At 51.1% G+C, this 13391-nt stretch overlaps 1 protein-coding gene across 5 annotated transcripts in view; it reads left to right on the top strand.

The window, feature by feature from the left end:
* Positions 1–13391, top strand: part of CD151 (CD151 molecule (Raph blood group)) — a 29396-nt gene that overhangs the window by 9875 nt on the left and 6130 nt on the right. For 3 of the 5 annotated variants that reach the window (XM_084287884.1, XM_084287886.1, XM_084287885.1), the window contains exons 2-5: positions 2035–2136; positions 6807–6910; positions 7777–7968; positions 11879–11953. In XM_084287884.1, the coding sequence (XP_084144010.1) occupies positions 6827–6910; positions 7777–7968; positions 11879–11953 (351 nt within the window). In that variant the 5' untranslated portion in view covers positions 2035–2136; positions 6807–6826. Of the gene's footprint in view, positions 1–2034; positions 2137–6650; positions 6718–6806; positions 6911–7776; positions 7969–11878; positions 11954–13391 lie in introns of those variants that run through there. The other 2 variants (XM_084287887.1, XM_084287888.1) reach the window with 2 other exon arrangements.

The following is a 13391-nucleotide window of genomic DNA, read 5'->3' as shown; positions in this document are numbered from 1 at the left end:
CTCCGTGCGGGGAGCTCCCCTCGCCGCGGGCACGCAGCAGGCGCTCGCTGCTGGCTCTCGGCGCGAGGAAGCTAAGAGGGTTATTGTTCCTCTCCTCAGCTCAGTGACGGGTGAAGTGGTTCCTGTGTATAAATAGTGTCAAGTGTTTGGGATCCGCCGGGATAAAGGGGGCCTTATTGGGCACAAGCTGATGTTGTCGGGCGCAGGAGGAGTTCCCATCAATCACGCGCTGGGTGCTGCTCTCTGGCCTGCCTTCCCGCTCCTGCCAGGGCCTCTGCATTTGGAGGGATTGTTTTTTTTATTTTTATTTTTTTATTTTTTTTTCCAGGTTATCAGATTCTGGCAGCAGTGACCTGCACAGCCTTTCTGAGGCTAGCTGTAGATGCTCTTCTAGGACCAGATAGCCCTATCCAGTGGGTTTTGTTGGCTTTGTAGTGCAACAGCTCCAGAGCACAAACATGCTGGATTGCTTTTTCAATTTCTTTCTTTCTTCCTTTTTTTTTTTTTTAATGGTTATGAAATCAGTTTTGCACTGAGGTCCTCTTATCTCCTACAGCCTTGAAGCCAGCCGTCCCCTCTCCTGGGCCTGGCTGCCCCCTCACCAAGCCCTGTAACACGCAGGTGTGGAGCTGATCATAAATACCCGTGCCGAGTTTGGAACTGCTCTCGTTGCTATTTTTGTGGCGGTAACTCCCTCCCTCGTGGAGTGCAGCCTTGAAAGAAACGAGAGGAACAGCCAAGTGATCTTCTCCCGAGAGACAGCTCCTGTTTTGAGGAGCAGGTGTCTCCTTAGGTATATGAAGCACATTAAAAAAAAAAAAAAAAAAAAGGCCCTCCTGTGCTAGGAGCTGTGCAGGGTGGCTGGGACTCCCTGCCCCGAGCAGCAGGCTGGGCTCTGGGGAATCTCATTCAACAGAGTGAGATATGCCTGGTGTACGTATCAGGGAGGAGGAACGTGGACCCAGGTCTGTTCTGTGACTCTGTCCCCCCACGATTATAAATGAAAATTCCTGACAAGGAGCTGCTTTGCCTGTGATCCGCCTCCCTGTTTACCCTCGAGGCATGAGTACAGTGACCTTCCAGCATGCTGAAATGGAAGACGAAGGGCTGGCTTTGCGTCCTGTGTCGGTTTTCCCTACTGAAAGGGAGCAGCATGAAGCAGATGTAGAAATGGTAGGGCACGGGGGCTGCTCATGGGGAGCCTGGGCTCGCGTCTGGGTCTGTACCTTATGATTGTAGGACTTGTATTTCTGAATGGCTCAAGTGCTGGGATTTCCACTGTTTCTCCCCAGAGATTTTCCCATGGTGTAGAGGCTACAGCATGAGGTGCATCGGCGTGTTTCTAGCTTTTACCAGAGCATTGCTTTTCCTAGGGAATGGCAGCAGGGGGAAACCAAGCTGATGGGAAGTGAACGTGTGCTGTCTGTACTGCTTCAGAAAAAGGCCTGCAGGAAGCTCCCCTTGAAGATAATCATAAGTTAAAATGGTTATGAGTGGTGTGATCTGATAACAAGTAACCTTCTTCTCTTCCCAGCTGGTTTGCAAACACTTCATTATCCCACCCAGGCAAGGCAGGTAATATCACTGCTTCCGTTCCCAGAGGGGCAACAGATGAAAGACTTGAAGCCTTAGGCTGTGAAGTGAGTTCCTGTCAGGGTGTAGATCAAAAGATCATTAATTCGGTATCCAGGTAGAGAGGCTAGCAGACGAATTGCTGTTTGCTTCTCCTCTCCATCCTGCTGCCCACAATTAGAGGCCATTTCCCAGTGCAGCAGGCACACGCAACCTAGCTGCCCACCAGGAATGCGGTAAGGCTGTAGAGAAATAACTCTTGTTAGGTCTGAAAGCACCTTCCTGAAGCTCGTTGCTCATCCTTGAGGGGGGCACTGGGATGCATTCATAAGGTGTACTCCGAAACCATATGCTCCCTGTTCAAAGGAGCGCTTCATGGCAAAGCATCTTACCACATATTGATTCCCATAATAACCCTTCATGTAATTCACGATTCTCCATCTCTCTTCCTCTCCTTTTCAGCTTTCCCAGACCCAGCAGAGGACCAGAGCCAGCCAGAAGAGTGGGTGGGAAAAAAGCACTTGAAAAGAACTGAAGATTTGCACTGAGCTTCGGTGAGGCGAGGTCAGTGTCGAGGCTGTAGCCCCTGTTGGCCAGCAGCCTGGGGTGTGTGATGGCACTGAGTGGTTGTGTAAATCAGAGTGCTTCACTAAAAGCCTTGGAGTTCCTCTGCGGGAAGGTTTGATCTAATGACTTCCTGCTGCTCTCTGCGCTGTGCGAGATGAGCTGGCAAGTTGATAAGCAGCTGGAGGCCTTTTCTAAAGCTGTTCCGTCGGGTAGGTGAAGCAGCAGTGGCAATAATTTTGTTTTTAGAGAGGGAACTTGGATGGAGAGGTCATCAGTTGGAGCGCAGTCTTGCTGGAGAATGAGGTCTTCTGTCAGCTCGCTGAAGACAGTAGGTTGCTGGCCCACAGCTGCATTGCACACACTGAGGAGTACATGTTTGTGCTGTTCCTCAGAGCTGCCAGAGTTATCTGACCCCGCTCAGACAGATTTCAGGGCAGCAGCACCCTGCCCTCCAGGCCAGCAGCGTGCCAGCAGGCTGCGTGAGGTGGCTGGTTTGCAGGAGGCAGATAATATTGGCTTTGCAGCCATCTGGGAGCTGCGCTTTTGTAGCAGTGGAGGTGCAGCAGGATTTCCTTCAGCACATCCATCTTGTGTGATGGGCTACGCCTCTCCTTGGCTTACTGCTGGCACTTGGTTATGGGGATGAGTACAGTGTGAGGTGCAGGACCTTCTGTTTTGCCCCAGTTCATAACAATTATCTATAAAAGAGACAGCACTGACACATCAGGTACTATTTTTCTTGCCACCATTCATTATTTTTAAGTATTGATGTACTTGTTACTTTTTTCTTTTTTTCTTTTCTTTATGGTTGCTTTTAATGGCCTGTGAGCTATTTCATTTGCTTTGGCATCGTTTCTGTACCATCCATCAGATGCTGCTTTAGGGCAGGGTCTGCAGAAAAAGCCTGCAGCCCCGGATTTCTTTGCTGTTTAATTAAGCTCTGTACCTGTGCAAGTCGAGGCAGAGGTGCCGAGCAGCGTCTGCGATGACTAAATGAATGTCTCGCCAGCAGGAGTGTGCGTGTGTGCCTGCCACGTGCTTGCAGAGCTGAGATGGAGGTGCGTGCCTGCGTATGCCGTTGGGTCTGTGAGTAAAAATGCAGTGCCCTGGCGTGGGATGGCAGAGCAAGCCCTGCCGCTGCGATTCGGGGTGTCTCAGAGCAGCCAAACAGCCGCTTGTGCGGTGCTTGTCCTGCACGGAGCTCAGCACCCAGAGCTGGAGGCGATGTGCTCAGCTTCTGGTGTGTTCCTGTTGTCCTAAGGATGAACTGTCGGCCTTACTGTCGGGTCAGTAAGGGAGAGCCCAAGGAAATCAGGCTGTGGAGGGGTTTAACTTTCAAAGTGCCCCCTCCTCATCTAAAAGAGGGGGAGTGAGAGAGCGGTTGTGGGGTTTAGCTGCCCAGCACGGTAAAACCACCACAGTGGCAGAGCAGAGAATTGCATTTGAGCTGTTCAGCCCCAAGGTTTTTGAGCTAATCCTCTCTCTGTTTTATGTGTGGTTTCTGGCACTCTGAGTTTTTTCCTTGTGTTTTTTTTTTTTTCCCTCCCACTTTTGTGCATTTTGTTTTAGAGCATTATTTCCCATTGACACTGATGTTGAAATGTGTGAGCACAGTAGGAACTTGCTCTTGATTTCTGGCAAATAAATGTCAAAGTACCTCTTGTTGTTGTGTGACTAAATTACACTGCGTTCTTTCCCCTGATTTCTTTTTAAATGTAGCTTCCTGATGAAGCTACTGTTTATGGGATTGGAGCAAATGGACTTTGCTGTGGAAGTGCTTTTGGTCTGTTAGCCACTTTTTCAATTAGACAAACATTTCCTGTTATCAAGCTCATGTCTAATTAATATGTTTTTATGCATCTGTAAATACACCCCTGTGGCAAGCCTCACCATTTTCTGTTCACTGGAGAGCTCGTTGGTAATGATCTGGGTGATTCAGCACGGACCTTTGCCTCCGCGTTTTGAAACAGAGCGCAGCTGTGTGTGTTAATTAACGCTGCTTGCTCCTGTCTGCTTTCGAGAGAGCTCCACATCACTTCTGAGGGTCTGTTATCAGGACGGCTGAGGCCAGGAGACCCTGCCTATGCCTCTGAGCGCTGCACAGGGCCCGGAGGACCCCTGAGATTACCAAGGTGCTGTGCTTTTTGGGGGAACGTCTCAGCACCCAGTGTCACCTGAAGCCTTACCCCAGCTGTAACTGGAGAGCACGGTGAGGGAGCAGCTCGCTGGGTGAGTCAATGAGCTTGCAAGGGGCAGCCAGAGCCAGCAGCTCTGCTCGGGGCTGGGAGGGATAGACCAAACAGTAGGCAGCCCTGGTTGCTCTCTGATACATGGTGCCATCCCCGCATGAATCACTGCACCCTGTAAGCCTGCCGCTGTTCCCTGCCAGCGTGCTGGAAGCAGATCGATCCTCTCCTCCCAGCAGCTGAAAGGCACCGTGTGCAGTGCTCGGTGGAGCAGGACCCACAGTGTGGAGGCAAATTTCAGGCTCGCTGTCATCTGCCTGCAAGCATAACCCGAGCTGTCAGCCTGCCCGGTCCTCGCCCTGAATGAGATGCTGCTCGGTCGGGTGTCTGAGGTCTCAGGTCAGGAAGAGGTGCAAGTTTCTGTTCCTTACTAGGGCCCAGCACCTGCTGTGTGATGATACATGAAAATACCTGTGCTGGCTTCTTTTTGGGGGGGCGTATACTTTGAGGGGTACTTGTTTGGGGCTGTGCAGGTGTGCGTTGCTGTGGGAGCTTGTCTGGCTGCTGCCGTTCCTGTTCCGTGGCTAAAGGAGCCTCTGGGAGCTGTAAATCTGTCGCCTTTCATGAACAAGGCAGCGTCTCATTGAGCACTACAAGTCTGGTCAGAGCACACGGTGCCACCAGCATCCATTCCTTCCCCCTGCCCCAGGCTTCTGTGCTGCAACGCGGTAATTAATCAACATGGTAATTAACGGGAGCGTTGCTGGAGTTCCTGATCCTTCCAGAGGACTGGGAGTTATGTGTCTTGCTGTGTGCCACCAGCTCAGAGCTGCTCTCTTCACCAGTGAAGCCCTTTCTGCTGCCAGCTGGTTTGTCAGACACCGTCCTGGAGAAAAACGTTTGCCTGGGGAGGGCGAGGGGGCACAGGTGGGGCCGCCAGGCACATTCTCAGCCTCACGCCCCTGCTAGCTTCAGTAGTTTCTAAAGCACAGACCTGCCTGGGGTTTCTGAGTGGGCTGGAGTGAAGCAAAAGGACCCAATCTCCTGCAGAGAAAATACAATTGTGCTGCAGAATTGGCAGCTGCTCCTCCCAGCAGCCAGATGTTAGGACTGTGGCAGGGGGCTCCGGCTGAGCCCAGCTCTGTGCCTGCCTGCTCCCAGGGAGCTCTCTGGTCCAGGACAGTCTTTCACTGATAAGGGCGCAGGGTCTTCAAAAAGAGAGAAAGCAACATGTTGGTATCGTTCCCTGCTGGCTGGGAGGGGAGGAAGAGGACGGTTTTTTGGTTTGAACGCAGCTCTTGGGAAGGGAGAGGTGGTGAGGATTCGCCTGTATTTCTTCAAACTTCACAGAGCTGACAGGGATGCTCTGGGCGGTGCCTTTGTCCTGGCTGCCCACTCAGGCAGTGGGGAGCTTTGCTTTTTTATTTATTTGTTTTTGCATCGACAGGAGACAGCGACGTGATGTGGAGCTGCACTTGCTGCAGCCCTCCTTATGCGAAACCAGCTCAGAGCACAGCAGCTCCCTAACGCTTTGCTGGGGACTGACCCACCACGGACGCGGGGTGGTTTGGTACCTGCGGGGGTGTTTTGTGCTGTCAGCTCCCCTGAGGCCAGTGGCTGTGTTGCTGCCTCTTTAGCAGCCAGGAGCAGTACCCCAGGAGACCGCTGGCTGCTGGGCAGGGCTGTGAGAAACGAGCAGGGTGAGGATGGGGATTTGTTACCCCAGCATAGTGCCGGGGTTCAGGGAGGATGGGGCGTTTGGGTGGGTATCAAGAACATTCCCAGTTACAGTCGTAAAGATTAAAAATACCCAGAGCTTAGAGGGGGATCTATTTAAGGCAATTATAATGAGCGTCCGTGAGGAAAGGAAATTCTTTGGAGACGGATTATTCCGTAAATGCCAAAGGCAGAGTTTCTGTGCCCCCGTTCAGAAGTAGCAGTGCGATGCCGCAGCCAGCCCGGTGCTGGGTTACAGCTCTGGATTTCATTCACTGTGAGTAGGAGGAGGTGAGCATGGACGACAGTGAACTTCCTTACAGTAACCGTGATCAGAATTGCTAAAGACCCAGCCGTGGTTTTGGCTTGGTCTCAGCAAGTGCTGGGTTTGCACCACGGTAGGTCCGATCCTGTCCCCACAAGTATTAATCTTAAGCAAAATGAATCTCCAGAAGTGACAGCAGAACGGGGAGACAGAAGGAGGAGGACGGCAGCACAGGAAGGCCACATGCTGGTACCATCTGCCTCTCTTTCACACTCTGTGCGGGCTCGTGCTGTGTAGGTCACTCGGATGGATGCAAGAGCTCTTCATCTGAGTGAGCACTGCCCAGCAGCCCTGGAGTCACTGGAATGGCTCGCTCGCCGTGTTAGTTCAGCTGAAGGCTGGGAGTGTGAGGTCTGTGCAGAAGGAGAATAACGCTGCCCTTTTGGGAGGAGGGGCACGATGACTGACTGGCTTCTCAAACTTTTTTTTTTTCTTTCCAGGAGCTATCTAAGCCAGAAAGATGCGTGAGTACACTGAAAAGAAGGAAACATGCGGGACCATCTGTCTCAAGTACTTGCTCTTCATCTTCAACTTCTTTTTCTGGGTAAGAAGCTTCAGCCTGTTTCAGAGGCGCTGCAGTTTTGGTGGCAAGAGTGCAGAATCATTGGCTTTGAAGTCTTTGGCAAAAAGCTCTGGCATCAGTGGAACCCACACTTCTTTTGGAGGGATGAAATCCCATCCCTTGGAGTTGCCAGCCCAAGCTGCATAAGTTGTGGAGTGACACCGGGGCCTCTGGCTGTTCATAGGTCTCCTCACAAAGTATGGAAAATAATGCCTGAAAAATACCATCTCCCTGCTGTCTTCTCAGCTAGCTAGCGTTTGTAGAATGGGCTGAGCTCCCCAGAAGGGACATAAAACCCTCCAAAAACATGACGCTTGCAAAGAGAGAAAAGAACTGCTACCAATTGGGTTGGTTTCTCCGTCTTCACTCCCTGCAAGGGTCAGAGTTTAACCAGCTGGGCTCAAAGCTCCTTGCCTGCTTTCTGCCTAGATGTGTAATGTATGAAAGAGCTGTGGGGCACAGCTGTCATTTAGTGGAGGTCAATATTGTTCCTTGCTGAGCAGTGGAAAGCTTGCTGGTAGGTCGCACCCTGAAAGCTGTGTCACCTTTTCATGTTTGGCCAGAGCAGTGTAGCTCTGATTGGGAAGGTCTGTGCATGGGCAAGTGCTCCAGGTAGCTTGCACCTCCTCCTCCTGCCTGGGGTGCACAGCTGGCCTCCCTGAAGCTCTGCCCTCGACGGGGCACTGCTCGCCATCCCAGGGAGACCTCTGGGGGTCCTTCCTTTGGGGTGGGTTGTCTTTGGCTCAGCTTGCAGAGCTGGGGCACATTCTGGTATCTCCGTCACTTCTGGAGGCGAGGAAGTTCATGCGCTGGATGCCCCTCATTCTCTTGCCTCTGTTTTTACCCAGCTGGCTGGTGGGGCGGTGATGGCAGTGGGCACCTGGACCCTGGCTGAGAAGAGTGACTACATCAGCTTGCTCTCCTCCAGCACGTATTCAGCAACAGCTTATATTCTGGTGGTGGCAGGGGTGGTTGTGATGGTTACCGGCATCCTTGGCTGCTGCGCCACCTTCAAAGAGCGTCGGAATCTGCTCAGAGTGGTAAGTTTTGCTTTTGGGGGCTGGGGTGAAAGGTTCTCCTTGTTTTCTCTTGAACAATGCTGTGAGGGCGAGGAAACATCTTGGTCATGTTCTTCACTAACCCTATTTGTTTGTCCTAGAGCAAATGCCACTCAGGTTTCCAGCTCCTAATGGCACTGCTGCCTTTGTCACAGGTGGCGGGGCCTACTGCCAAAGCCTTTCCTTTCATCAACCCAAGGAATGCATTTACCACTATGTGCTCCAGGAGTACAAAGCGTAGCCACAATGTCTACACTGTATGTGAGAAAGTCTGTCTGGATTTGGCCAATTTCAAATAGTGTGGCGTTTGTCTCTTCCTTCTTCCCTGTCTGTCCAATATTCTCTTCCCATTTTCCAAAAGAAAAGGGAAGTATGAGGGATCTGTAAGAAAACTGACTTTAATGACACTGGGCTCAAACAAAATTAACATGTTTTTTTCATTGGGTTGCCAAAAATAAGAAAGTATTCGTTGAAAATTTTCTGTAGTGGCAAAAAAAACCCACGTTTTTAGTTTCACTTTCTCGAAAAAGTCATAACGGTTTGATAATCTGGTTCTTTTTTATGCCCTTCCTTGTGTTACTTCCTTGGCTCCCTGCTCACCCACCTACACAAAGTTTTTACCAGCCCTAGGGTTTCTGTTCTGCTTCCTTCCTCACAAATCTCCTCAGTCTGGAGTGTGCAGCACTCTTTAGTAGCTGAGCTATGGTGGTGAGCGCAGCGACTGAAGTAACAGTCGGTGACTCTGGTTTCACAGTAATGAGCGGGTGCTGCAGTAACCCTTCACCAGCTCCTTCAGCTGTGCACATCCATGTTCACCTGACCGTCCCATTTCCCCTCTGTAGTTTGGAAGAGGAGCAGAAAGAAGAGCCATGAGAGATCCTGACACTTGTACCACTGCTCTGAAGGCTCAGTAATCCCTGTGAGAGGCACAGTAGAGCCAGGAATGGAAAATAGAACATGGAGAAGGACACAGGGAGTGCTTTGCTGGTGCTTGTTCGTTGGGCTCGTGGTCTGCAGCAGTCCATTTTGGCCTTTTGCTTACTTTCCATGCCAGAGATTCCCCTTTGTCTTTTTTTTTTTGCCTCAGCCAGATGCTACAGATGAAAATCCGGTGGGGTTTTCTTTGTTATTCTGCCCCAGAAAACTAATACTTGTCTCTCGAGAACAAAAGGTCACTCTGAGTCCTCACACCACGGCCTTTCAGAGTGGCTGGTCGCGACAGGCCTATTGTCTCTGACAGGCCCATTGTCTCCTGGTGCTCGCGCTCTGCTCTGGTTGCCAGTGAGTAATGTGCACAAGAATTAGGGCCGTGCTTGCCAGGGCTGGGTGAGCCTGGCTGGGGGCCTGTGCCAGCTCTGAGCTCAGACAGCAGTCCTGACAGCCTCACGCTCAGCGCCCCGGGGGCTGTGCCAGCCTGTCCCAATTTCTCTCGGTACCAGCAGCCCGTGTCAATACGGGAGGGAGAGCTGTAAGTGGCTCTCCTCTCCCCAGTGCCTCCTCAGTGCTTTTAAAATCAATTGACAGCTCTGGCTGCTGTTTGGGGAGGAAATGTGTCTGGTTGTTGGTTCATTGTTCTGCTGGAGCCTCAGCAGCCTGGGATTTTGTTAGCTGCCTTTCTACCCAACTCGGAGTTTTGAGGGCTCACTTAAAACTTTCTGGAGGATTTCGTTACTCATCACTCGCAGCTGTGCTACTTCTTTGTCATTGCTCATTTTTCTTCCCTGTGTCCCTCCTCAGCCAGGTGCTGCCTTGAGGCTCGGGCAGCAGATGTGGTGTTTCTCACACTGATGTTTTCCAGGTGGCAGAGGCAGCAGTGATCTTCAGGCCTGCTCAGACTTCAGCTCAGATGCCAAATCTGCTGCCCTGCACTCAAGAGAGCCATTTCAACAGTCTTGGCTAGGCAAAAACCAGGTTTCAACCATGTCTACCACAGGCCTTTGGGCGATCCCCCATCCCTTTCTGGTTTCCCAGCTTCTTGGGGAGGGAGCGGGGCATGTCCCTGCAGCAGAGCAGGCGTGCCTCTCCTCTCAGGGCAGCCCTTGGCAAGGAAAGCCCTGTGATTCCTGGTGAAGAGCAGGGCGAGCAGCCCTGTGCTGTGTGTGTGTCCCCGGAGTGAAAGTTGCTGCTCCCTTATGTCAGCATGACACGGTGTAATAGATACCTGAAAGGGGCCCCGAGGGAGAGACGGGGCTGAGATAAGGCTAATGATGCAGCGTATCAGCAGAGGCAGGTTGGATGCGTGGGTGGCAGAGGCACTGCCCTCCCTCACAAGGGTTTACAGGGGCCTCATGACTCAAATTCCCTAAGGCCTGCTGGATATGTGTTTGTTCCCATCCAGGGGAAGCCCGCAGGATGAGCTGAGCTGTGGTGCCGGCTCGGCTCCACCTGAATGCCACTGACATGACGACACGGCATGGGGAGGAATATCTGAAAGAAGCTTTGCAGTTCATTGGTGGTGCTCAGCACCCTGCCGCCCTCCTTCCGTGGCAGAGGGATGATGTCAGGGCAGGAGGGCATAACCGTGGCCCAACAAAAGAAAGGAGGCCTTTGTGACAAAGCACCCCGATCCTTTCTTGCCCCTTCCAGGCTCCTGTGAGCGCCGGGAGCAGCCTTGAGCTGTCCCACAGGCTGCGGGGTGACTCATTGCCCTGGTATGAATGGGTACCTTGTACAAGGCTATGCAGAGACTTCCAGTGCTCAGCCAGGGCAGAGCGGGGCTGGGGAGTGAAAGCTCGAGATTGTGTGCTCAGATTAAAGCCTGGCCTGCAGATAAAACCCAGCTGGCCTTCCTCTGCAGCTGCGGAATCCCAGCAGGGGTGAAAGAGGAAACCTGAGCTGCGTTTGTGCCTGTGTCTGTTGTTTCACTCCCTCAAAGGAGCTCGGAAATACCTGCCTCCACCAGGCGAAGAGGGCGCGCAGTGCAGAGAGTAACCCTTGCGGGACAGAAATCCACCTTGCTGTGAGCAGCACTTGGCTGCCTTTCTGTCTGCTGGGGAGAGATGGTTTCACACCTAGCCACACTTACAGGGGGCTGTTTGCCTCACCCCTTGGGAAGAGCCATTTCCTAAGCTCAGGGGTAAAACAGAAAATGGGAGATGTGTTGTTTGGTCTGTCCTGAGCAGGACAAGTCTTGCAGGGACTTTGCACGAGGTCCTCGTTATGGCTAGAACTGGTGCCCCTTTAGCTTCATCTACAAAATGATGAATTTAGTGGCAGCCATAGAACAGCCTGGATCTGTAAAGTAACTGCCTTGTTCTAGTATAAATCCATCCACTTCGATAGTGCACTTCAGCCGGTGCTTGAGTCCCACAGAGGTCACTTGGAACACAAATCCATGCTTTAAATTTGTGCTTACTTGGTCTGCTCTGTCCGTGGTGAAATGGGCCCTTTGTTGGCTTACTGAATCACCATTGTAACGTGTGTTTCTCCATAGTAACTTAATGAAGTGCCCTAAACAGTATCAAAACAAGCAGAAGTTCCAGGTTTTTTTGTACTGATGTCTGAAGCAGATATTTTCTGTGACATTGAATGTATGCAGCAGGTTATCCAGCAACCACGCTCTTCTGTCCATTGATCTTATCTCAGTTGCCTGCAGTTTTCCGTTCTCTGCATCCCTCTGGCTGTGCGAGTTCAACCCGTGCTTGCTTCTGCTTGTCTTCAGTTACTGTGTGTTTGGTTTCCTTTTCTCAGTTTTCTTTGGTTTTCTTTTCACCTGTAGGATTGTTGCCTTTCCACCATGTTGAGGTCCTAGTCCCAACCGGTGCCTTTGAGAGCTCCTGCAGAAAAGCACCAACAAAGACGGTGTCGTGCATTTTGCCAGCTAGTGATAAGCCAGCTCCAAGCTTCTCTTCACGTTCTGTTCTAACGTCCTGCTTCTCCTGTTATTTTACAGTACTTCATATTGTTGCTGTGCATCTTTCTCCTGGAGATCATTGCTGGAATCCTGGCTTATATCTACTACCAGCAGGTGAGTGGGCACAGGTCATGGAGCCTCAAACCAGGGACAGAAAACAGCTGATCATTGTCCCATTTCTCCAGCCAGAATTGGGCTTGGAGGCTTGGGACCTAGGGTCTGACTGAGGTTCATCTTTCTGCCTGTCTGTACTCACTCAGCACCCCACACAAAATAAGATCTTGGGTTATTTCCTGCTTCTGACACAGTAGTCGTGGTTATACCTGGGAGGCTGCTCGGCCTTGCTGCTCAGCTCCTTCCTGAGCTGGCAGAGGTGGTCCAGCTGCTAGGTCCTTTCAGGTCATGAAGTTTTGGAGAGCTTTACTGCAGCAGCCCAGCTGAGGGGCTGGAGAACAGCATGGACTCCCAGCAGCTGCACTTCTGACTTGGCAGCGTTGCAGTTGCAGAAGCTTAAATCATCGGTTTGGTTTCAAAGGGGGTTTAGCCACCAGGACACAAGCAGCCTGGGAAATTGCTCTCATGTCTGGAAATTGATTGGAAAGGGTGAATTAGGATTGTTGTCAAGTGGCTGTCTGAAAAGCAGCTGGACATCCCATCCTACTGGCCTCACTGTTAGGCTCCTTGCCTTTTTATTTTGGTGCTTTGCGTCACAAAATGGGCACTGGCACTTTGTGAGAAGCAAATGAGAGCTGTAGGTTCGCTTGTTCGATGGTAACCAAGAGGGAGCAGTGGAGCAGGTGTATGTATTTAACTGGGAAAGATCAATCCTGGGAGCGTGGCAGGAAGCCAGGGCCTATCTGTGCTAGGTCACTAGGTTCATGTATGCCAAAGGATGAAGAGGAGCTGATTCTCCTTGTTAGGCTGAAATAAGGGATGACATATTCAGAGCTGTTGCCTTGAGTGCTTTAATTCACTCAGAGGCATCTCTGATCAATAGCTGTACTTTCCCCTTGCCCTCTGGCTGACAAATGCCTCTTTTTTCCTGGTTGCAGGCTGCTTGCTGTTTGCCACTGTTTTTATTTTAGCCCTTGCTTTGGTATCTAAGGCTTGCGTTTGTGTGTGTCTAAACTCCCTTTCTTTTGTTGTTTCTGTTCCATGCTGCAGTTCTTCCCTGTGAGCCTGCAGGTAACCACTTTTCTCCCAAGTAATAATTCTGCTAATGGACTCTCCTCTTTATTTGCTTCTGATGCCTTCCAGCTGCTGAACCTCTTGCTTTCTCTTTATTACATTAAGTCCTTTGCACTTCTGTAGAGCTTCCCAGCCCAGGATCTCAAAGCATTTTGCAAATGTTAATGAATGAAGCCTCATATCATCTCTGTGAGGTAGGTGTTGTCCCCACTTGACACATGGGGTTGGAAAAAACAGTGTATCCGAAGGAAAATAAACTGCAGACTGTATTTTGCCCAGTTCAGCATAACGAGATGCCTGACCTTTCATTTACTACTTACCGTATAGAACAAAAGGTGTGTAGAGAAGCTATCTCTGTAAAGAA

The sequence above is a fragment of the Netta rufina genome (assembly GCF_964035555.1).
Source record: "Netta rufina genome assembly, chromosome: 5".
Lineage (NCBI taxonomy): Eukaryota > Metazoa > Chordata > Aves > Anseriformes > Anatidae > Netta > Netta rufina.
This window is presented reverse-complemented; position numbering and strand designations above follow the sequence as displayed.